Source organism: Lepidothrix coronata, unplaced genomic scaffold, assembly GCF_001604755.1.
Source record: "Lepidothrix coronata isolate B3197 unplaced genomic scaffold, Lepidothrix_coronata-1.0 Scaffold179, whole genome shotgun sequence".
Taxonomy (NCBI): domain Eukaryota; kingdom Metazoa; phylum Chordata; class Aves; order Passeriformes; family Pipridae; genus Lepidothrix; species Lepidothrix coronata.
This window is the reverse complement of record NW_016690359.1, coordinates 544,430-569,108: the sequence shown is the minus strand read 5'-3', so window position 1 is coordinate 569,108 and position 24,679 is coordinate 544,430. Positions and strand designations below refer to the sequence as shown.

Sequence of the window (24,679 nt, the reverse complement as noted above, 5' to 3'; positions counted from 1 at the left end):
TGTTTCGTGGGAAAAGGAAACAGGAGGACAAGGCAAGGGGATGACTCCCATCCAAGAGAAAAGGAAGCAGGAGGACAAGGCAAGGGGATGACTCCCATCCAAGAAAATGACTGAGAAGACAGACGGACCACATCCATATAAGTGCTTGGCTCCAACGGGAATGTGCTGTCCTTTGGACAACTGATTACTGGAACCATTCAGGCCATTTTAAATTTGAGAAGACAAGTACCCAAATTATTCAGCTCAAGAAGGGCAGGGCAGGCAGTGCAGGAATGGACCAGCAACTGACTGGAATTGTAACAACTACAATTTGGAAGTGGCATCTCAGACTGAGGCGTTCCCAGCTTGACAAGGAGCATTTGGAAGCAGACGCTGTGTTCTGTGTTCTAGCTTTGGCCTCTGGGGGAGGCAGGGCTGCTCAATCTTTTCCTCCAAGCTTTGGGAGAAGTGTCACACTGACTTACTGACTCATCACAGCCTGCAAGGCCCTGTGACAGCTCATTTTCAAACAGAAGATCTCTTTAAACATCTGGCCTTGAGATGGTTTTCACTGGATATGCCAACTCGCCTTTCCTTAGAGATAAACCTGGTTTGGGCACTTCTTACCTGTATTTCTAATGTCACCATTTCCTGAATCATTTATCTGCCAACATCAAGTTTCATGTGTTCAAGTACTAGGTTGAACTGGAGAATTTAATGAGCCAGAGCCTCCATCCAGAATTACCTCTACTCAAAATTCCTACTTTACAGACTCTTCAAGGTTTAATAGTAAAACATGTATTATTCAGTTTAATCTCCCATTTGTCACAGATGTAGAAACCCAGAACTTTTGTCCTTCTAGCCCTGTGAACTAAAAAACTCACATCTGACAGAAACAAGACCTTCCAGATGGTTCAAAAACGTCCAGCAACACAGAACTTATTTCACACAAGCACGGAATTACAGAATGGTTTGGGTTGATGGGAACTTAAAGCTCATCCAGTTCCACCCCCTGCCATGGGCAGGGACACTTTCCACTACCCCAGGTTGCTCCAAGCCCTGTCTAACCTGGCCTTGGACACTGCCAGGGATCCAGAGGCAGCCACAGCTTCTCTGGGAAAGCTGTGCCAGGGCCTCCCCACCCTCCTGCAGCAGTTGGTGGCCATGGCCAGTGATTCCCTGTGAAATCTGGGTGTGATTCCTAATTTGTCTGAAAAGTGCCAGGGCTCAGCTTCTGGATCTGGGTTCCCAGGCCAAATTAATCTCCTTTAGTGAATTACACATAATCATTTAGTGAATCCCAAGTATCCTTTAGTGAATTACAGCTAATGAACTGCAGTGTTCTCAGATGCACGAGCACTGGGTGACCTTCTGTCGCACGTGGCTGGATGGGGGAAAGTGCTCTGGCCTCAATTTGTCCCACTTTGATGCAGCAGGGATGTGCGTGTGCAGGAATTTCAATTCACAGGCATGCAAAGGCTGCTGGACAAGGCCACCCTGTGCCCTAAAAGTAAGATATTCAATGATTTCTAACTTGTGTCTCAGAATCTCGTTCAGAAAGTCATCTAAGAGCAACAAACCCACTGTCAAAGTCAGGCCCTTCTCCTGCGTTTAACGCAATTATTGGAAAATTTGGAAAAAAAAACCCCTGAACTAACATAAATGATCTGTCTGTCTGTCCATGCAAAGTATTCTTCCAGCCCTCCAACCCCTTCAGGGAACTTCTGGGTAATTTCTCAATGCTAAAAAGATAAGAACACCAAAATCAGAGTATGTCCCTGCTGGTCTCACTAATGTCATATACAGGTGTCCAAACTGCCTTGCTTATATTTACATACTCAGCATATATTGCATCAGACACACTTTTTATTGCTCTACCTGATTTGAGACTCCAATTCCCATTTTCCCATGCTTTTATACCCAACCATGAGATCTAGAAATAATGCTTTTATGTATTTAAGACACCTGGAGTGGCTTTTATGCATTTAAAACAACCGCAGGAACTTGGAATTTTCCATTAAAACCCCCAAACAAATATTGCAAAACGTGGAATTACTGAACATGTTCCAACATTGCCAACTATCTACGACTTTTTAATGAGTAACTACAGCAACACTTTTTCAAACTGTTACTCCAGGAGGGCTTCAGTTACTTTCTCTTTTTGAAACATTTTAATAAACTTACCCTGTTTAAAGATCAATTTACAAAGTAGTTAAGTAAATCAGATGTTTTAGAATCATCATCATTTCATTAATGAGTGGATATTCTCCACCACTTCATCCCCCCCACACTGCTGGAAGAGCCTCTTATCCTCCTGCGCTCCTCTGGCTCCCTATAATTCAATTTGTTTGCCCCTCTTTTTCCTTGTGAAATACAATCAACTGCAAAAGTAACAAGGATTAAAACGAAACAGAGACACGCAGAACGACTGGGGGGTGCAGGAGAAAATAAAGATGGCAAATACTTTCCCTGAGAACACGGACCATGGACCAACAGCTTTGCTGCAGGCAAACTCTGCTGCTGGTGGAGCAGAATATCCTCTACACCAGCAGATCTCCGTGTATAATCACATGCTTTTTCTGCTGATCAGACAGCAAAACCCTCACCATGGGCTGTCAAATTTCCTTGGGGAGATACCTGGAAAACAGAACCAACCACCAGAGAATGGCCACGTGTTTTTTTTTCCCTCTCTGAAATTCTGCAAGCAAGACCCCCACAAAGGACTGATTCAGCTCCAAATTCAAGTGACTGATTTTTTTAACAAAGGAATTCTGCCCGTAAAATGAAGGTTTTTTTAGGTCCTGACAGAAAAAAAAAAGGCAAGAAAAAAAAAAAGGTAGCTGAAAGTATTAAACTTATTTACATTCCTTACATTAAGTTGGCAGTCACGCCCCAAGGAAGATGGGAAAACGGGCCCAATCCCACTCACTGCCTCTTGCTACCTCTAAAGCTTTAAACCTTCATGCTTATCTTTCATGGTTCATCCAGAAGGAACATGAGGTACCTGAACATCAGACTGAAGGGAGAACTATAAGAGGCTAAATAAAAAAAGAATTTATTAGCCCTCCCAAATCCACAGATATAAAATATCCAGCAGGTCTCAACCAGGTGCAGCTTCACTCCTTCACTTCTAAAGGGACTTCAAGGAGCAGAGGCTGTTTAGGGGCTCTCAATAGCTTTGCTTTTCCTTGTCATCCCACCAAGATTCATTTACCCGATTTTTTTAATGAATTTCACCCTCTTTTTTTATTAATTTCACCCTTAAGATATGGGGCTCCCCTGCTCTCACAGTCCTGATCTCGAGTGGGGGCACATGGCCAGACACAGACGTTTTCCCTTCCCTTATTTTCCTGCATCTCTCGGAGAAAAGTAAGGACAAACACATCAAGGGTTTCTCACCTGCTCTCACAGCCCCAGCCCACGCAGACACAGGAATCATTTACCCAGCACTTAACTTTCTAGATGATGGAACACAGCAGAATAATCCCATAAAAACAGCTACGAGCTAAGTCCATGTCCAATTGAACTTGCAGAAGTTCAAAGCAATTCAATTACCCGTTTGGGAATAAGGCCAGACACCAGCCTTAACACCTCTAACACTTGAGAAAATGGCTCTGGACTCTTTAATGATCACAAGAAATCACTTTTTCCACTCTTCTACTCGCTGTAGATGAGTAGGAACTACTCCAGCATCACTGAGGAGATGCTCTTCCGCAGAGGTCCTTCTCCAACTTCCATTAAAATTCACTGCTTTATCTAATAAGCAAAGCTCAAGACTTACAAAACCAGTTGTGCTTTTTGATATAAGACCTGTGTTTGATATAATCTGCATAATATGGATGTGGGCAAGAGCCAAAGCGTTCAGAACAGGATCCTAAGTCTGGTAATTGGTTTAAGAATGATTCTGATAAAGTCCCGTCAACTGGGGCGAAGAGGACGGGGAGAGATGCCAACTTCTACCCTTCTCTGATATATGGCACAGGGCAGGACCCCTTCTCTGTGAGGTCTGATCCAGGCAGCATGCAAAAATGGGTATTAAGGATGGCATTGCTATTCCCAAAGCAATATAACTTGCTAATCAACCAGTTTGACATCCAACCACCTAATTCACCACAGGAAGCACCGCTCTGGAAGCTTCCGACCATAACCAGGGACTACAAAGAAACTTCACCTCCAGCTGCCCATTCTGTTGATTTTAAAACATGCTTTATGTTATGCAAGCTTGTTTCTCTCTCCAAACATATTTACAAGATCCAAGGACCCAAGCAAAGTTCCATTCAGTGCTCCTTCCTTTTCTACACAAGATCTCAGAATGGTTTGGGTCGGAAGGGACCTTGAAGATCATCTCGTTCCAGCCCCAGGGATGCCACTCACTAGGTGAGGTTGCTCAGGGCCCCATCCAACCTGGCCTTATGTCTCACCCAGCTTTACCCATCCCAAAGGATGCAGCTGGTTCTCACAAGATGCTCAGGAGAAGGACCTTAATTGAGCTCCAGCTGTTGCACAAACAGAGCTGCTGACATGTATCACAAAATAAATGCTACACACACGTTCAAAGATTGTGACCCTTCCAGTGCACCCCTAAGGCACTGCTGGAAGACAATTGGGACACTTAGGGTCATAACACTACCCAGCCTTCTGACATTCAAGCTTTGGCCTTCTCTGTTCTTACTGAACAAGTGAATCTCCTTTCATTCAGAGGGTGGTGAGGCCCTGGCACAGAGAAGCTGTGGCTGCCCCATCCCTGGAAGTCTCCAAGGCCAGGTTAGATGGGACTTGGAGCAGCCTGATCCACTGAGTGGCATCCCTGTCATGGCAGGGGGGTTGGAATGAGATGATCTTTAAGATGCCCTCAACCCAAACCATTCTGTGATTTTATGATTCACAGCCAACACAAATATTTCAGGAAAGCCCAAAGCTTTGCAAAGCTGCCCTTAAAACAGAAGTTGATGCCACAAATTCTGGGGAGCAACAAAGGATTAAGGATCTGACTCACCACTTACACTCATCAGCTGCAACTCCAGTGTTTTCAGTGGAGTTGTACCAGCTTTCAAGAGAGGAAAAATCCTCAGGCCTGAAGTGCTCATCATGTCAATGAACACACAGACTTATCCATACGATCCCATAATCATCTCCTGCACTGGCATCTCTGGGCTCTGATTTTCCAGAAGGACTCTACTCCCATTCACCCTGACATGGCAGAGGGGTTGGAATGAGATGATCTTTAAGGTCCCCTCAACCCAAACCATTCTGTGATTCACAGCCAACACAAATATTTCAGGAAAGCCCAAACCTTTGCACCTTTGCACCATATTAAGTGAAGCTGCCCTTAAAACAGGAGTTGATGCCATGAATTCTGGGGAGCAACAAAGGATTAAGGATCTGACTCATCACTTACACTCATCAGCTGCAACTCCAGTGTTTTCAGTGGAGTTGCACCAGCTTTCAAGAGAGGAAAAAACCTCAGGCCTGAAGTGCTCATCATGTCAATGAACACACAGACTTATCCATACGATCCCATAATCATCTCCTGCAGTGGCATCTCTGGGCTCTGATTTTCCAAAAGGGCTCTACTCCCATTCACCCTGATTCACAAACAAAATGTAATCCCTGTAATGACTGCTCTCATCCCAGGGAAATGAAAGCCCGGTGCTGCAGCGAGGAGGGAAATCAGGCTCCAAGCTGATCCGTGGAGGTTCAGCGTCACAGGGTCTGTTTAGGAATGCAAAACACCGGCTCGGGAATGCAGAGCTCTGCCACTCGCTTTCCAGCAGAAGGAGGACAATTAATAAGAGCAGCCTGAAACTTCTGAAAATAAATCCGGCGTAATCAAACACTCCCCGCTCCACAAATTAGGGGAGGCAGAGCTGGGAGCGGAATATCAACATATCATTCCTTCAGGAGGCTCTGAGATCCTCAGCCGGTTAAAGAGCCCCAAACCCACAGTCACCACTTCTACACAAGCTGTTCTTCCCCACCCCAGTCTCTGAAATTCTCTGCTGATAAGGTTTTTTTACTGACAGTGAGCAAACCCCAGCAGTTTTGCCACTGATTCCGCTCGGGTGAGTAACTCACTCTGCTCTACATCTTTGGGAAAGAGAGAGAGAACTTGAGATTGATCTTACAAGGCAAAAATACAATATAAATGCCAATTATCATCATAATCCAAGTCTTACAAAAGGGACTGACCTCTGACTAAGCACAGGGCTTGCAGCCAGACACTTCTGAATTCTACTCGAGGCACAGACTGATTCACACTGACACCTTATCTGTCTAACCCTAACCTTCCCCACTTCCAAAATCTGGGTTTCCTGCTATTGTTGCAATTCTAAAGCAACAAGGCAGGAATTCAAACTCTGAGGCTGGATTCAAGGGCAGATTGAGGGATCAGAAGGACTAACAAACAGAGAGAAAAGCTGTGGTGGCAGCTGAGTGCTGAACCAGGGCCCAAAGCCCAAACCTGTGCCAAGAGCAAGGAGGAGCTCTTGGATTCGGGAGCCAAAGACTAAACTTTGGATATATCAGCTCTGTAACAGAATCAGGGCAGGACTTGTGTGCTTGAATTACAGCAAATCTCATCAACATACTGAAATACTGCCTTTAACCCACGTGAAAAAACACAAAGAGTCAAGGACAATAAAACCGAAATGTGGGCCTGACCTAAACACCAGACTGGCCCCACTCCTGGAAGTGTTCCAGGCCAGGCTGGATGAGTTTTAGAGCAACCTGGTCTAGTGCAAGGGGATGGAATGAGATGAGCTTTAAGGTCCCTTCCCACCCAAACCATCCCAGGACTGTTTGATGTCACATATTTTCAGCTGTCAAGATCACAGGCCTAGTGCTGTGTTCTGCCTCCTCCATTTCACTTCAAAACTTGACCAATCCTTTATTAAAATCCAGACAGCATCTCCAAACTCTTCTCCATTAACTCTGCCAGCTGGAGTACCTAAATACTTAAAACACATCTTTCTGCAGAAGATCCCTGTGAGGCAGAGAAGTAAAACTACACTAATTTTTGTGACCAAGAGCTCCCAGAGAGGGGCTGGACTTCAGACAAGTCCAAATGACTTGCTCAAAGTTACACAGGAATTCTGCAAGAAGGCAGAGCCAGTGCCTGGCCAAACTCTGAGTGTTTTTTCAAAGCCCTCCTACAGGGTCCATCTACAGCACCAGACATGACAAGGTGTAGGACAAGTTTCAAGCAAGGCCATCACCAGGATTTCCACCACCTCTTCCACACAGGAAGGAAAAGAGATATCCTGAAGTATTTCAGGCCCCTTCATTCTCCCTCAGGATCCATCCCCAGCAGGAACAACCAAAACACCTCCTTAAAAGAGAAATTTGTTGTTTCAGAAAACTAAAATGGAAGCCCAGCAAACAGCTGAACCTCACCTACTCCTGACTTTGTGCTTAACTACAAAGCAAATAATTTTCCACTAGAAAAACAGTTTGCAAGTGTAGTTTCACTGGCACAGCCTTAATGAGGACAGAGACTCCACTTGGAGAACAACTCAGGAATAGGTAACGGTGTCTCCTTGAAGAATATAAATCATAATGGCAAAAACATGGGCTTTTGGCCACAGCTGCCTCCATATTAGAGTTTTATTTTAGTTAAAAGCGTTTCAGAAAGAAACAAATGTCCCAATTAATGCTCTTAAAGCAACAATTTTTTGTGTAGTCCAGACCTGAACTAGGGAAATTTCCTCTTGCATGATATAGAGAAGACCCATCTACCTCCTACACTGCCATGGCCACCACTAACCCACCTCCCCAATCACCACATCCACAGGGCTTTTAAATCCCTCCAGGGAGGGGAATCCATCACTGGAAGAAATTTTGGGGAAGAAATTTTTCCATTCAATAAGATTTTTTTTTTTTTTTAAGGACCCTTTCAGAGTGGCTGTGAAATCATGAAATAACTCATCTGGCTTATCCTAAAGTAAAACCACAGGCTCAGGCAGGGCATTGTTTCAGCCAAGGAAGCTTAAAAAGCCAACTGAATATTCCTACAGCCACCAACTATTTACAGGATACCTTTTCAAGCAAGACAAAAAGAGAAAATGAGCTGAGTCCTCTTTCTCCCAAGTTTAATTAACGTGGTTTGTGCCACATTTCAAGGGCACTGGACAGTTACAGCTCAACCTGTGATTTTATTTTCTAAGCCACTGTAACTCCAGTGCCTGCCCTTCAGCGTGTGCTGACTTGGGAGCATCCACATCCTCGGTTTTTCTCCTTCTGTTGTTTTCCCTAAATGATGACAAGGCTTCAACCCAGTCCTTTTCCATCTGCATTACTCACCCTGATTCTCTTCCCACTCTGAAGGCTTTTATTCACTCCCCAGACAGCCCTGTCATTGCTGGCAATTAAGATTCACAAGCACCAGCCTGATAATTCAGGTAAACTTCAGGTGACGACGTTGTGACTGCCTGGTTCCCTCAGAACTCATATTTTGAGGGATGCAAAACATCCTGATGGTCATAGCTCACTCCTAACACATATTAATTAATCAGTACTGCCACGAGCCCATGAAGCACAAATAATTACTCCCATTATATTTATGGAGAACCCAAGAGAGAGAAACTTGCGTTGGCTACAGGGCTTAGTTTCAGATAAATGACAAATTCTTGTGAGACCAAAATCAAGAGTTCTGTGCTCACATCATGCCCCAAACTCCTCTCAAGTACTGACTCCCATCCAGATGAGGACAAAAATTAGGCAGGAGAAATGGTAACTGCAGCCAGGTTCCTACTTGGCTGTTCTGTGTGTAGGGATAACCCAACTCCTCCCTTACCAGTAGTTTTAACTGTTCAATCTTTACCTTATTCAGAATTTAAGTTCAAAATTTAATTTTTTTTTTTAAGGCTCCATTTTCTTCTTTCCCCTTCTCAATCCCACTTACCCTTTTTTTAAAGATATCTATGGTCTAATCTGGAAATTTTACACCTTAATGGGTCATCTTGGCCCATTTGCTCGAATTTAATATTCTTTAATTCCCTCCAAATAGGTTCATCCTGGTTTCCCCTCAGTAAAAAATTGTTCACCTCTACTTCCACTGCAGCCTATTAACTGCACATACACTGGAATAAATAAAAGCTGCTGCTGCTGCTGCTCTGCTGGGAGGTGGCAGTTGATGAACAGGGCAGAAAACTGCACAGGGGCAGAACGGGACTGAAATCAAAGCACAGCAAACTCACACCATGCAATTCCCACTTTGGAAATTTATGGTGAAAGCCTGACACAAAGCCAAAGCTGTCAGACTGTCCCTGTGCTCACACAAAGTGATCTGAGATCCCTCAGCAAACTCTGGATTACCAGAACAATGAAGATGCACAGGGCAATGTGGCCTTACCTCCTGACTCCTCTCCTGCTGTGAACTAGATCTCTACAATTTCAAGTGGTGATTTTAATACTGAAATCCAACACATTTCCAGCTCAAGGGACTGGCAACAAAGCAGGAAACCACTAGTTTTGAATAGAAGACTAAAGCCACCAGCAACAGAAAATAACTAATTAAGGGCTGTATCAAGAAGTCTTTTTGAAATTCATTGGAGTTTGGTTTCCAACAAAAATTCCCTGGCAGCCTTATTTTTGCTGTGGCTCCCTCTACAGAAGCCTGTGACTGCACTGCCACTTGCACTATAACAAGGATAAATCTTCATCCTTGAAATAATCCATCTGGGAAAATCTGGCTGCATTCACAGCAGCCCAGTTCCTTCCCACCTATTCTGCAGACCTGGCTTCTCCTCCCAGCTCAGTCTGACAGAAGGAACAATCCAAAGTCAAGAGGTCAAAGTATCTCAGGAATCTGACTGCTGGGGACAAGCATTTGGTCGTGCCAACAAGAGGGATACTGGGAACAGCGAACCAGGACTGGCCAGTGGGAGCTGAGGGACAGCACAGGGACAGGTCAAGCCTTTCCTTTCAGCCTTTCAGCTTCAACAATTGAATCCATTTACTGAAGAAACAACATGGAGACCAATTACATTGAAGATTTATGACAGAAGCCACTTAAAAAAAAGAAAAAAAATTGACAGGCTTCAAGGATGAGATTTGGACAACTTCAATTCCACCTGGATTCAAGACAGTGCTTGGAATAGCCCATCCAATTCTAAGGTGAGGTGAGGTGCCCCAGGTTTTCTGCCTTTGCCATATTACACTGAATTATGATGGTGTTCTCATCCCTTTGGCAAGTTTGGAGTGGTGCTAAACTCTTGCCCAGCTCAGGTATCCCTTTAGTATCTCTCCAGTATGTTCAGCAGATGTATGAAGATCTCTCTTTTAAGAATAATTTTTCTCTGATCAAGGCCAAGTTTCAAAGAACTGCATGGTTTTCTTTCTCTTTCAGAGACAGAAAAGTAGAAATAGAAACAATACATCAGCCAGACCAAGTGAGCAATTAAAAGTTACTATTCCCTGATTTAAATGTCTGGTTATTTTACTATTCCCTGGTTTAAATGTTCCACCAAAGGAGTGGAACTCTCCAGCCAACTGCTCATAATCATTGTAACCATTTCTCTGCTCTTTTTAGACAAATTAACAGAAAAAAATGCCATCAAATGATCTTAATTGTTCTGGGCTTCTTCAGCTTGTACTTACACTACTGGAAAAGTTCTGAGCATACTTTACATGGGGATGGGACGTTATAAAGCCTCTTGAGGGTCTTCAGTGTTATTCACCATTCTGTAAGACACAAGGAAAAGACAAATTAGAGATGTCTGTGAAAGGCAAAGAGACTCAATCCCATTATTCTGGATAACCTGTCACTAATCCAGACCCACAGAGGCTCACGGACTTCAGTGCATGTGGTACATTCCTCAGGAGAAAGTCTGGTGGTGTCATCAATCCAGAGACAAAAATTTAAATTACAATTGATTTCTTTCAGCCACAAGTAAATTAATCTATGCAATCATTTAGCCTTATGACAGTTACCTACCCTTTTAACTCACAAAAGCTATTAAAAGGATTATTTGGCCAACATCCTCAGAGAGCTCAGAGACAGGTACTGTGTTCTGAGGAGGAATGACCTAATAGAGTTTTCTTTAGCTATTACTGCTCATGTTTTTCTCCACAAACTAACATGGACTGAAAGTGCTCCAAAAGTCAAACTTTTAACCAAAGGGAAAGAGAAAAGGCAGGATGTTCTATCCAGGGATATGTAGAAAGAACTAGGGGCAATATTTACACTTCAGGCTACGGGTGAGGTAGGAGAGAAAACAAGTGGATAGAGCAGCACATGGATTTGCAACGGGATGATTTCCTCTGCTCCAAAAAGAGATGTCCAATATTAGCAATCATGGATTGCTATCCAGGAGCAGCAATCATGGATGGACACATCTTGCCTCTTCCAAGTGGTTAAAGGTGGTCCAGATACTACAGAATGACTCTTCTTTTATCACATCTGCTGGAGGCTTCGGGAAGAACTGCACCTATCCCAGATGGAGTTCACTGGGCATACACAGACCACAGAACCACAGAATTGTTTAGGTTGGAAAAGCCCCCTAAGATCACGGAATCTCAGAATGGTTTGGGTTGGAAGGATCCTTAAAGATCATTTTGTTCCAACCCCCTGCCAGAGGCAGAGACACCTCCCACTAGCTCAGGTTGATCCAAACCCAGTCCAACCTGGCCTTGGACACTTCCAGGGATCCAGGGGCTGCCACAGCTTCTCTGGGCAACCTGTGCCAGGGCCTCCCCACCCTCACAGCCAACAATTTCTTCCCAATATCCCATCTAAGCCTGCCCTCTGGCAGTGGGAAGCCATTCCCTGTGTCCTAATCCTCCATCCCTTGTCCCAGGTCCCTCTGCAGCTCTTCTGGAGCCCCCTTAGGCACTGGAAGGGGCTTTAAGGTCTCCCTGGAGCCTTCTCTTCTCCAGGTGAACCCCCCATCTCTCCCAGCCTGGCTCCAGAGCAGAGGAGCTCCAGCCCTTGGAGCACCGGTGACCTCCTCTGGACCCACTCCAGCAGCTCCATGTCCTTCCTGTGCTGAGGGCCCCAGAGCTGGAGGCAGCTCTGCAGGTGGGGTCTCAAAAAAGCAGAGCAGAGGAGGAGAATCACCTCCCTTGAGATCGAGCCCAATCACCCCCCATCACTGCCAAGGCCACCACTAACCCATGTCCCCAAGTGCTACATCCACACGGCTTTTAAACCCCTCCAAGGATGGTGACACCATCGTTCCTGTGGTTTATTGTTTTTCCTTTCTTTTCCCCTCATGAAAAAACTCCTGAACTCTCAGGACAAAAGGCTGGGCTGGCTGAGCATTCCCAGGGGCAGCAGCACTCGGCTTTGGCCACCAGCTTTCCTGGGAGGTTCCAGCCTGTCCACACGTGCCTTCTCCCACCCAGACGCGGCCAAGGAAAGCTGGGTGTTCCCAGGGAGGGGAGCTGCTCAGAGTTGGCTGCTGCCACTTCCAAAACAAGTCATTTGGCCCACATGGAGCTGCCTCTTCCTCTCCAGGAAAGGAGGTCACCCAGAGAGAGGTCACAGACACGAAGAGCGGTCCTGGCAGACCGTGACAGGTCATGTCCTGTGGCCTGGGAGTGAAACGGTGGCACCAAACCACTGATGGATGGGAGGGACAAACCCCCAGGTCCCTCAAAGTCACCCACCCCAAACCTTTTAGAAAGACTTCTACACCAAACCCCTCCCCTGTTATATCTCTTAACTGCATTTTAAACGTGTTCCCCGAGGCAGTCACAAAAAAAATATGAGATCATGCTGTTGACTTCTTGCCAAATTTTAATACAGAGAGCTGGTTTGTTTTCCAAAGAGGAACAAATTAGACTTAAATATATACAAACTTTCTGAAGGTCAGAGAGGCTAATGATAGAGAACTGGATTCGTCACAGAAGGGTTTGCTTCCAGGGTGAGGAGTGTGGAAGAAGCAAAGAAGGAAACCCAGAAAGGAAAGATCACTTTCCATCATCATGAAACGCAGGATTAAAACTGGAACATGAGGAGATGAGATAACAGAGGCAAAGAAAAGGCTGCAGTAACTCAGTTTTTGAGATGACAAAGGCAGGAGGGTGATATTAGTAATAGTAATGGAAGAGGAAAAAAAATGGTATGGACCTCAAATGTAAGTGCAGAGCCATTAGGATCTAGACCAGATTTGGGATGTGAACAGCGGAGGAAGAGGAGCTTTTCCAAGAGACTCCAGATCTGTGAGTGCAGACAGAGGACGGTGGGATTTCAGCAGGGAGTTCATGGGAAAATAGGAAAAAGAACATTTTTGCTATGTTAAAGGCTGAGTTGGTTTTTATTACACTCAGAATGCAACCCCAAACTGTCCCAGACTGAGCCAAGCACCAAGGAAGGACAGGGAATCCTCAGCTCTGACAGCAAATGGAGTTCCAGAGAAAGGGGAGGAAGCTGGTGCTCCCTAAGGCTGCTGCCAGCACGGAGTGGCTGCTGCTGAAAAGGGGCACAAACAGTCCTTGATTCCACGTTGGTCCAAAGTTCAGGGGCACAGAAACACCTTCCCCACCCCCAGACACGCATCAAGTCTGAAGCTGAAATGTTTTTGTCATTTAGGGGCACCTCAGACAGGAAACAATCAACTCCTCACCTGTAATTTTAGTCAAAAAAATTCCATCCCAACCAACATCACTTCAGTCGCCAACAAATCACGACCCTGAAACCACGACTCAACATCCCTCTTTCCCTTTTAGCACAAACCAAAGCACCAAACCCGCCCTGAGACAGCAGCAAAGGCAGGTGTCACCACTGTCTGTAGTGACAGGCAGGTAAGAGCTCACAAACCTTTGCCCTCTTCACATTATTCATTAAATAAATGATCTGCTAACCCAGGGAAAACACAACCAGCTCCCCTTTCCCGTGGCTGGTACAGACAATAAGAATAATAAAAAAAGGCACTATTAATATGGAAATCGTGGCTGCAAGTTGTAGAATCAGATGTAATGAACAATCTTGTCCCCAGCTTAAGTTTGCTATAAAGGCAGCTTAAATTGACAATGGATGAGTCCTCATGGCAATCTGTTTTTCAGATATTAAAAATCTCATTTTCTCAGTGCCAAGGACAAGTGGAAGTGTGAAGCACTGGAGTATCAACTCTGCATTTGTCTCACTTGACATGAAATCATTCTCATTTTAGTTCTGATTTTTTTAATACATTCTTGGGATCCACTTCAGTTTTCTTCATTTCTCACTGTGTGCAATTAAATGTTTTGAAGTAGAGTTCACCCTGATCCACAACGCCCTGCAGAAGCAAGGAGAAAGTCACTTGGTAAAGATGAGGCTGATATCACTTATTTGGAAGAGAAATTCATTTTCTCTTTTAATTTCTGAGTGACTCACCTAGTCAAAAAAAAAAAGAAAAAAAAGAAAAAAAAGCCATCACTTTGTATTTCACTAATACCTTCCTTGGTAAGTTCTTAAGCTTTTGTCCTTGGGGAAGACAAACATCATCATTTTGACATAAGGAAAACATGAACAGAGGGGCTGAATTCTTGGCTTAAAGCCACACAGGGCAGGATCAGTGGCTGAACACGGAATCTGCCTGAGGACATGGGCCCACCACTACAATTGTCATACCAGAAATGCAGAGCCCCCAAGTTCCAGCCTTGCTGACAAACCTGATGTGTTGGATGGCCAAGAAATTAAGCCCAAAGAATGAAGTTCTACCACTGCTGAACTCGAAGTAAAGGCCAGATTCCCGACTCACGCAGAACTACAAACCAATCCTCTCCTAGAAATGGCAAAAAAAAATGATTCAAAGTTCAAGTCTTCTACTGCACGTGCAGCTCAAGGTCTGTAGGAACTGCCAGGTCCTCTGGGTGGGCTCTGTGCAGGGGTGTTCATGTGTGTGGACACGTGTGTCTATAAACACGTGCCAGGGGAGGTTCAGGCTGGACATCACGAGGAATTCCTTCATGGAAAGGGTGGTCAGGCACTGGAAGGGGCTGCCCAGGGTGGTGGTGGTGTCCCCAACCCTGGAGGTGTCCAAGAAATGACTGGATGTGGCACTCAGTGCTCTGGTGGGGATCACCCACAGGTTGGACTCATTCCAGCTGGATGATCTTGGAGGTCTTTTCCAATCTAAATGATTCTGGATTCCATGGGCTTCTCTTACACTGAAGTAAAACAATCACCTGGCTTAACTTCTGTCCAGAGGACATCCTGCCTCAAAATCAGCAAGAGACCAATGATCCATCCAGCCAGCTCTAGTTCATCCTGGTGATTAATCACCCTCTCCATTACAAATTTGTACTTGATTTCTACTCTGAATGTGTCTGGCTCCAGATTCCAGACAGCAGCCTTCCTTTGCCAGCTCCAAGTCCTTTATTCCTGGGAGCTGTTCAGACAGGCTGTTATTTACCCAGTGCTTTTAAAGCTCCAGGTACTGCATTTGTATCCAAACTTAAAGATAAATTCATCTGGGTGCACGCACAAAAGTAGGACTGGTGTCCAAAATACTAAAGCTAATCTAGGACTCTTTAGCCCATTTTCCCAAAATAGGCCTATTGGGAAAATTAAAAAAAAAAAAAAGAAAAAAAGCTCTGCCATATGACTTGAGGATGTGTTTCACTTGTGCCCTGGGAAGCAAGGTTAGGAACCTTCTCTAGGAAGGTCAGGAACCTTCTCTAAAGCACTGCCACCTCCTGAGCAGATCTGTGCAGTCACTGCACTGCACCACAAAGAGAAGAGCTGGTTCTTGAGTCTTTGGGCTCCAAGTTATCTAAATATCACTACTTTAGGTATTTAAACATCACAGAGCTCAAGGAGCGCTTGGACAGTGCTCTCAGGCCCGTGGTGGGATTGCTGGGGTGTCCTGGGCAGAGCCAGGAGTTGGACTCGATGATCCTTGTGGGTCCCTTCCAGCTCCGGATGTTTTGTGATTCTATGATTTTTAAGTCAGTTCACTGAGCTGCACCTTGAGCAAGGTCTTGTGCAGACCCTCAGGAAACTCCTGCCAGAAGCCACTGCTGAACACACAAAGGTCACTGCACTTGCTGCAGGTTCGACCTCAAGTGCTCCTTGCAGACCAGGTGCAAGGGAATAAAAGGTGTGAACTGCTACAGTAAACGTCTTAAGGGACAGGTTGTGACCTTCTCAGCACAGAACGAGGGAGTTGAAGTTCACAGAATCCCAGAATATGCTGAGCTGGAAGGGACCCACAAGGATCAGAGTCCAACCCTCAGCCCTGCACAGGACCACCCCCAAGAGTCACACCATGAGGTTGGAAGGGGCCTCTGGAGGCCCTTTGATCCAAGCCCTCTGCTCAAGCAAGGCCTCCAAAACCCAGGACCGTGTCCAGATGGCGTTTGAGTGTCTCCAAGATTTAAGATTTCAAAACTTCCCTGAGCAACCTGTGAAGCGAAAGGAGCAAGAGATCATACTTTTTATGAACACAAAAATCCTTCAAAAAACTGCTCAGAAGTCCCCTCCAACCAGTGCTGTTTTCATTCTTACTGTGACTGTGTTTTCACCAGACCCTTCACTGTACAACCCAAGAGAAAGCCATATTTTGGGATCATGGTGAGGGACTGCAGCAGCACCTTGTCACCTTTACAAGCTTATAATATTTTTATGGGATCCTCTTCTTTCTCAGAACTCTCTAAGTGAAGGAAAGCTATGGACAGAAGCCTTTCTCCTTTAGAAAAAACACCTCAATCTCATGATAAAGCCACAGCTGGTAAATGTAAAAAAAGCAAGTGAGTAAATCATTGCTTCCGTGTGCCCCACAGATCTCCCCAGAACAATCAGCCAAGGACTGCAGGTAAAACTGTTTCTCTCCTTTTCCCTCTTCAATTCCATGCAAAACAAACCTCCTTACCTAAATTTAGTGGAATTGCCTCCAGTGCAAAGCAGAGGCCGGGCTCCATTTTGAAGCAGACTGGCAATGGAGCCTTTGTACCGAAAAACTGAGGTTACAAAATCCTGAAGTTTCCCAAACTCACCCAAGGCTTCCAGAAAGGCAGAAAAGTTCATCTGTATTTCACTGGAAAGGACCCCAAATTACTCCAGAAGTCCCAGAGATACATAAAAGGCAATGCAATCCCAGTAAAAGGATGTAATTTAGTATTGCTTTGTCCTTAATGGCAGCTGGAAAATGAAATGCTGTCACCAAGTTCCATCTGCAGAGACATTTCAGCAGAGAGCCTGGGTGGTATTTTCACTATTGCTTACAAATGAGCTTCCAACTCTAACATTGCTGGTGTATCTCCTCAATTGCTCCATGCTGTCCCCTCTAATCATGTCTAAAAACTTGCCTGGACCAAAGGCCAGACTTGAATTTGCTTTTCTGGCTAAAATTACACGTGAATGTCGACAGTGGAAGACAGACAGCAAGGCACAAATCCCTGACTAGCAGGGATAGCACGTGACTGCTGCAACAGCCACTTCCTTAGGGATCAAACAGGTTATCCCAATCCACTCAGATCAGTTTGAGCACTGGAATGGATGAGGAGGAGATCAGTCCAGCAGCTCATCGCCAGCTGACTCCTACGGAGCTACACCAGGCAGGACATGCCCTGACGCAGAACTGAGCTTTAAAGCCCCCACATGACACCCTGAACTCCAGGTACACCCTAAGGCACAACCCTTCATCTGGGCAAAGCTGCAGATGGGACACTGCCAAGTCCTGGAGTCCCAGCCTGGGCCAAACATACAGTAAGTGAGAGGCTCGTTCAGAAAACATCCCAATTAACACGAATTACCTGGACACTTTTCTGCAAGGAACACGGTGACACAGTAGCACTGGCCATGCCAACTGGAACGAGGTTCTGTAGTGCCAAGCATAACTGGGAATCCACCTCCACTGCAGTTGGCTTGTCCCAGAGAGGATTCCAGAGCTCACTGTGAAGGCTAACCCTCAGATTCCATGTAGGTCAGGCAGGGCCAAGAGCACGAAAACAAGAGGCACTGCAGAATATACAACAGCTCTAAGAAATCAGAGTGTTCACCTGCCTGGACAGGCAGGGCCCTTCCTGCATCCATGACTCGCCAGGGAAGCCCTACTCACCTTAGTGAGTGCCACCAAACCTTCTCTAGCAGAATCCCAGAAACTGTACCTGGCATCAGGTCACTTGAGAGAGGGAGATTAATTGCAAGGCAGGGGCTTTGAAACGTGTCAGATCAATCAAACCTGATCTTCTTTTTATTTGACCAGATTTTAACTTTTCCTTTCCCAAATCGAGGCCACACTTCTAAAAGCTGCATTTTTCCACAGAGTGGTCCACAAAGCCTGGGAGTTACATCTGCACGGATGTAAAACCCTTGGCAGGCACAGAGAACAGCTACTACAAAATCCTAGGAGAGTATGAAGATGCCCAATACAAGATGCACATTCAGCTGAAGAACCTACTCCCAGCTGTTGACCCAAGAAAAGAAACCAGAATTCTATCTGCCACCACTAGGACCAGGAACAAGCACAGCAGAGAAATAAGTAATGCCACACAATCCTTTATTTTTGCACTGCTCTGTGGCACAAAAAGGTAATAAGAGGAAAATGGTATCGCTCGAAAATAGCAAATTCTCTGCATAAAATTTAAGTATTGTCTGTTTTAAAACAGGTTTTGGATTTAAGATCATCATCCCCCTTTTCCCAGGGAGTATCGTGATAAAATGCTGTACAAACAATAAACTTGTCAGGAACTTTACAAAACATAGAAATTGTTGTTCTAAAAAGCTCTCAGTTACTCGTAATAAAATAAAACAGGAACGCAGCCCTTTTCCACCCCCCCCAAAAGCCTGGGTGAAATTGTGCCATGAAAGGAGACCGGTGTTTGCCCTCTGCTCCCAACTGCTGGAGGTTTGATGCCCGGGCACAGGGCACCCATCTGTTGTTCACTTCAGAACAGGGGGAGTTATCAGAGGATCCGCGTGTCGGAACCGGGGTGGGATCTGGGAGCCGTGTCCTCGCTGCAGCAGCACATCAAACAAGCCTCCTTGGCCCTCTCCATCCCCCTGCCCTCGTCAACCTGTTCTGCTTCAAATATTGATCCGTGGCTCTGCCCTCCCCTTTCCTGCTTTCCCCTCTTCTTCCTCCTGGGCTGACCCCGACTTTCATCAGTGTCACCTCCGAAGGGATCATCCGTGTCACGCAAACAGGCCGAGCAAAGTTGTCTTTTCTCCCACGTTTTGCCAGCAAGCCCCGTGGGGCTCTTCCACCCCTGCAGAGGGACATGGAGCAGCAGATGCAAGGGGGAGGACAAGCCTTTTGTCCAAGGTAAAGCTGTACTCTGGTGATTTTGGACCACAGACACTTCATCTTATTTCTGCCCACTGACTAGTTCGGAAGAGACAGAGATGACTTTGGTGAACGGACCGGCGGTGATGAAAACGTGGTGTTATGAAAATGAACTTTTTTTTAAAAAAGGTGTTTAGCAACGTGTTTTCATAATTTCAGGGCCTGAGGCGCTTCATTATTTGGCTGCAGAATCACAGTAGTACAGAATGATTTGGGTTGGAAGGGACCTTAAAGGTCATCTAGTCCAACCCCCCTGCCATGGGCAGGGACACCTTCCGCTATCCCAGGTTGCTCCAAGCCCTGTCCAAAGTGGCCTTGGAACTTCCAGTGATCCAGGTGCCAGGGCCTCCCCACCCTCACAGCAAATAATTCCTTCCCAATATCTCATCTGTCCCTGCCCTGTGGCAGTGGGAAGCCATTCCGCCTTGTCTCATCCCTCCAGGCCCTTGTCCAAAGTCCCTTTCCAGCTTTCTGTAGGCCCCTTCATACACCCTCTTCAACACTTTTATCCAAATAAATAAATAAAATACGCCTAAGCACCTACAAAAAGTGGCAGTAACATTCAGGCAAACATCAACTGGATGCTCAACCAGGACATTCCCACAGCAAGCACAGTCACTTCCCTAATCCATCCCCTTCTCCCAGACCGCACCCCCCAAACGGGGATCACTCGCTGGCTAATTATTCCTGCAAAGGCCTTCTGCTTAACATATTACCAGGGATTTATAGGAGTGACTGTCTGGAACAGTGCTTAACAATGCTAACAGCAGAGTTCCAAGAAATCAGTAGTTTGGCAATTGCAAATCCAGCAATCCATGTTGAAGTATGTGCTCACGCTCGCTAAACCTGTAAGCCCAGTTCCCTCTTTCTTTTCTTTTTTTTTTTCCCTCCTCATAATAAGTGGTTTAAATTTAGTAAGAATGAATCACTCGGTGCAGGTTTGCTTGCTTTAGTTATTTATTTCTTCTTTTTCTTTTTTTTTTTTTGCACTTGGAATCCATCTTGGATGACATCTAACAGGAAGAGTGGAGGAGGGAGGCAGAACACGGCTCCCAAAAGAAAAGCCAGCCCGTTACACGCAGGGTCTTCCCAAACCCTGTTGTAAGTTAAATAATTCCATAACTGGGGAATTTCCTCCTGCACTAAACAGCAGATACAGGGCAGACACACACCCAGCCAGTGCTCCAGTGATATTTTTGCTCTAAGCTGGGTCCAGGCCAAAAAAAAGAGCCTGGTGCTCTTAAGACTTGGTGCTCTTAAGACATACTCCATACAAATGGTCTGCTCTGGCATCGTGGTCACAGAATCACGGGACTATTTAGGTTGGAAAAGACCTCCAAGACTGAGTCCAATCTGTGCCCGATCCCCACCTTGTCCCCCAGCCCAGAGCACTGAGTGACACATCCAGTCCTTCCTTGGACACCTCTGGGGATGGGGACTCCACCACCTCCCTGGGCAGCCCCCTCCAGTGCCTGACCACCTTTTCCATGAAGAAATTCCTCCTGATGTCCAACCTGAACCTCCCCTGGCACAGCCTGAGGCTCTGGCCTCTCTTCCTCTCACTTTTTACCTGGGAGAAGAGGCCCATCCCCACTTGGCCCCACCCTCCTGTCAGGGACTTGTAGATCTAACTGGGATCCTCCTGGGCTGCTCTCAACTCAACCAGGCTTGGCTTTGCACAGGTCAGGCTTGAGGGAAAGAAGTCATGGAATCACAGAATGGCTTTGGTTGGAAGGGACCTCAAATACTATCCAGGTCCAATCCCCTGCCATGGGCAGGGACACCTTCCACTAGCCCAGGTTGCTCCAAGCCCCGTACAACCTGACTCTGAACACTTCCAGGGATCCAGGGGCAGCCACAGCTTCTCTGGGCAACCTCTGCCAGGGCCTCCCCACCCTCCCAGCCAAGAATTCCTTCCCAATATCTCACCTAACCCCGCTCTCTTTCAGTTAAAGCCATTCCCCCTTATCCTATATGGAACTCCAGCAGGTGGCTTTTGCTGCATGGAAGGGAAGTGGGAAGGAGGGAGGCAGAGGAGCAGGTGACAGCTTTGGGACAGCACCACAGGACTATTACAGCAAAACTTTGCTAAATATATCAGCAGTGCAAAGTAGGTGGGTCAGAACATACCTCCAAGAGAAATCCATATTTGGAAGCACAGCCCAAGTGGGAAGCTATATGTTCAAAGGAGGTATAAGCACAAGCATAAAGGCTTTAAGCAAGAACACTTGAAGGATTTGGAGTTTCCCTTCCCTCCTCACATATATAAAACCAGCCAAAAGCACAACACGAGCCTGCAATGGAAAATAGAAAATACTCTTTAGGAAACGGGCAAGAAAAATAAATGGATGCACAGAGAGGTGAACTGACCTCCAATCTCAAGTGGAATTATTTAGGCAGCTTGGAACCATATTGAGATTGAGTTACCAGCCCACACCCTCTCACCTGTGACAGGGCTGAGACTCGGCAACTCATTCCATGTGTGACACCAGACCTGAACTGCAGATGGGGAGCCACTTATTTCCTGAGCACACGGTACTGACAGAGCTATGAAACAAAATACTGATTCCAGAGTCAAGAATTACAGAATTTCAGAATGGTTTGGGTTGGAAAGGACCTTAAAGCTCATCCAGTTCCAACCTCAACACCTTCCACTATCCCAGGTTGTTCCAAGCCCCGTCCAAACTGGCCTTGGACACTTCCAGGGATCCAGGGGCAGCCACAGCTTCTCTGGGCAACCTCTGCCAGGGCCTCCCCACCCTCACAGGGAAGAATCTCTTCCCAATATCCCATCTAACCCTCCTCTCGCTCAGAGAGAGTCATTCAATAAGAACAGGACAAAAAGTAGGAGTTGTATTATGGAGAATTCTGAAAAACAGATGAATTTCCTCGGGCTGTGACTGAGTTTTGCTGAATCTCTGAACAGAAAATCCAGCTTCGGCTGGGGGAATGTATTGGAAGTGTTGATAAAAGCCAAAATTGCAGAACATTTGGAAATGCATAATTTAGTAGAGGACATCCAGTACAGATTCATAAAAGGAAGGTCATGCCTGACAAATCTGCTGAAATCCTTTTTATTATACGACCAAATCGTTAGGTTAGACAAGAGTGAAACAGTGGACATAAGTTATCAGGATCTCAGGAAAGCATTTGATTTTGTACCACTCAGGCTGATTTACAAAGTCATAAAGTATTGTGCAGGCAGAAGGAACTGAAATGGATTAAAAGAACATTTTAGGGGTAGGAGCAAAGGCAACAGAGTGAGCGGAAGGAATCTGAAACAGAGAGGTGTAAAGGTCAGGCTGCTGCTAAAAGGCATAAAAACAGGCTCTGAGAAGAATAAAACATCAGCCCAGCTATCAGTTTAGAGACAAGAACACCAGAGTTTGGTGGCAAAACTGCACAAGAGTATTACTAGTGTAGTAAATCAGGAGGGAATCGGGTGCAGAAAGGGGGATGAGCAAAGCCTGGCACTTGCAAAAACACAGGAGAGGAGCTGCACCAACCTGTGGATTCAGCTGTGCCAGAGCTGAGGTGGGAAAGGACCCTCTGGCTGGGAATCCACACTCATTTTAAAGAGGATTCAGTAATTTTATGGTCATTAATAAAATCTGCAGCTATGCATGCTGTGGTAATGATATGGGTAATTAAATCTGAAGCTTCTGGGAATTAAGCTGATGGCCTGAAAGGGTCAAAAAGAAAACTCCTCTGGTGCTTAATCAGAGGAACAGCTTTGCAAGCTGGATGGGTGCATTAATGGTCCAGCACTGACCAGGTTGTGACACACAAAGTTACATCAAATGGACCCCTGGATTGACCCAGCTCGAGTCTCCACAAAAATCACCACAATTTCGTGTAGGACACACCAACAGAAACAGGCTTTTTGGACCTGCACGAAGCCAGCGTGGTTTTGCTGGCTCCTCTTGGACAATTCAGCACAGAGAAAAAGAACTCCCACTTATTCCAAGGTTTTCCATGGGCTGTTGGATATACCTTCTCCTGAAAAGTGCCAATTATCCTCCTGGCTGGTCGACTGGAGATGAGCTCCGTTGCCTGACGATGATGCAAGAAGATTTTTATCCTTTTTTTTCTTTTCTAAGAGAGCAGCAAATCTCTGCGACGTCCTCATGAGCCAGGGGTTAAATCCTCCATGGAAAACTGAGCCTCAGCTACTTGGCTCAAGGTCACCAGCAATAAAGATGAGAACAGAACGTGGATCTTCTGATTCCCACTCCTGTGCCCTGAATTCCAGGCCACGGTGCCGCTGCCACCACCTGTGGGGACGAGCCTTTCAATCCTGAAGGCTGTCAAAACCCAGCAGCTTTTCCAAGCACTGAAAATCACTTTAAATAAACTTCAGTTCGAAAAATATAAAATAAAATAAAAAAAAAGTTAGGGGAGAACAGGTGGACTCCTGTGACACCAGGATTCTTCAGCGCACAAAGAATCTTTCATCTCGCTGTTCTACTCGGCACCTTTAAATATTCTTCTACATAAAGGCCTGATATGCAAGAGCAAAAGAATAACTGAGAAACAGTAATCCCTAACAGATCAACTGTGCTTTATCTACACAGATTCTGCTTTCATAAAAGCACAGAGGAAAGAAGGGAGGGGAGGAAAAAAAAATAAGAGAAAAGTACATTCTTATTGTTTTCTGAAGCTTAAAATAACCACAAAGTGAGAAAAATCAAAGCTGTTCCATAGAACAACCAGGAAAAAAAAAGTCTCACTGAGAATTTGAGAGAGACAGTAAATGGCAGGAAGATGGAATGAGAGATTTAGTGAGTGCCATGGCCACCAGGCTCAGATCCTAAATTTGGGCTGTGCTTAAACCAGTGTGGTTTAAACCTGCTGGAACGTACGTGCCCCACATATAATTATAGCTGTCACTGGCAGCAAAGGCTGCAGTTCTGGCTGCCATTACATCCTCCATTTTCACTTCCCCAGCTCCTCTGAAAACTTTCCTTTTGCCCAAATATAATGCAACTGGATACAGGCAATGTCTGCAGGAAACCTGGTAACTGAGAGACAGGCAGGAGGGAAAGGGATGGGAGGAATTAGGAACACATCACCTCCACTGAAGACAGGCAGAGTTGCCATCAATTTATTCTCGAAGCTGATTGATTATGGAGGGTTTCCCACTTCCAGAAACAAGCAGAAAATGCATTATCCACCAGAGCTGGTTTTGGACCAGACATTTGGGCTTAGCTTTAACACAGGGCCCAGGCTGGTGCTGAGGGAAGCAGCAGGAAAGTGGCCAAAATAACAGCTAAAAACCATTAATTTATTCCTCACATTCAGACATTTCATATTCCAGCCCTGACTTTCATTTCCAGACGTGTCTTTCTGTTACTGTGCCTCCAAACCCTCTGTTACAAAGATTAGGGAAGACTCTTTATAATTTGCCATTCAAACTTCTGGGGGGGTGGGGTTGTATTTATATATTTTTAAACATACATTTTATTTTAAACCCAAATAAATGACGGAGTCCG

The 24,679-nt window shown here is 45.6% G+C and overlaps 1 protein-coding gene across 1 annotated transcript in view; it reads right to left on the bottom strand.

Annotated features, from left to right (window-relative positions):
• The window catches only part of HMBOX1 (homeobox containing 1), a 102,789-nt gene that overhangs the window by 44,323 nt on the left and 33,787 nt on the right, over positions 1-24,679 (bottom strand). Inside the window, exon 2 of the mRNA XM_017830463.1 lies at positions 10,576-10,659. Within this exon, the coding sequence (XP_017685952.1) occupies positions 10,576-10,598 (23 nt within the window). The 5' untranslated portion in view covers positions 10,599-10,659. The remainder of the gene's footprint in view (positions 1-10,575; positions 10,660-24,679) is intronic.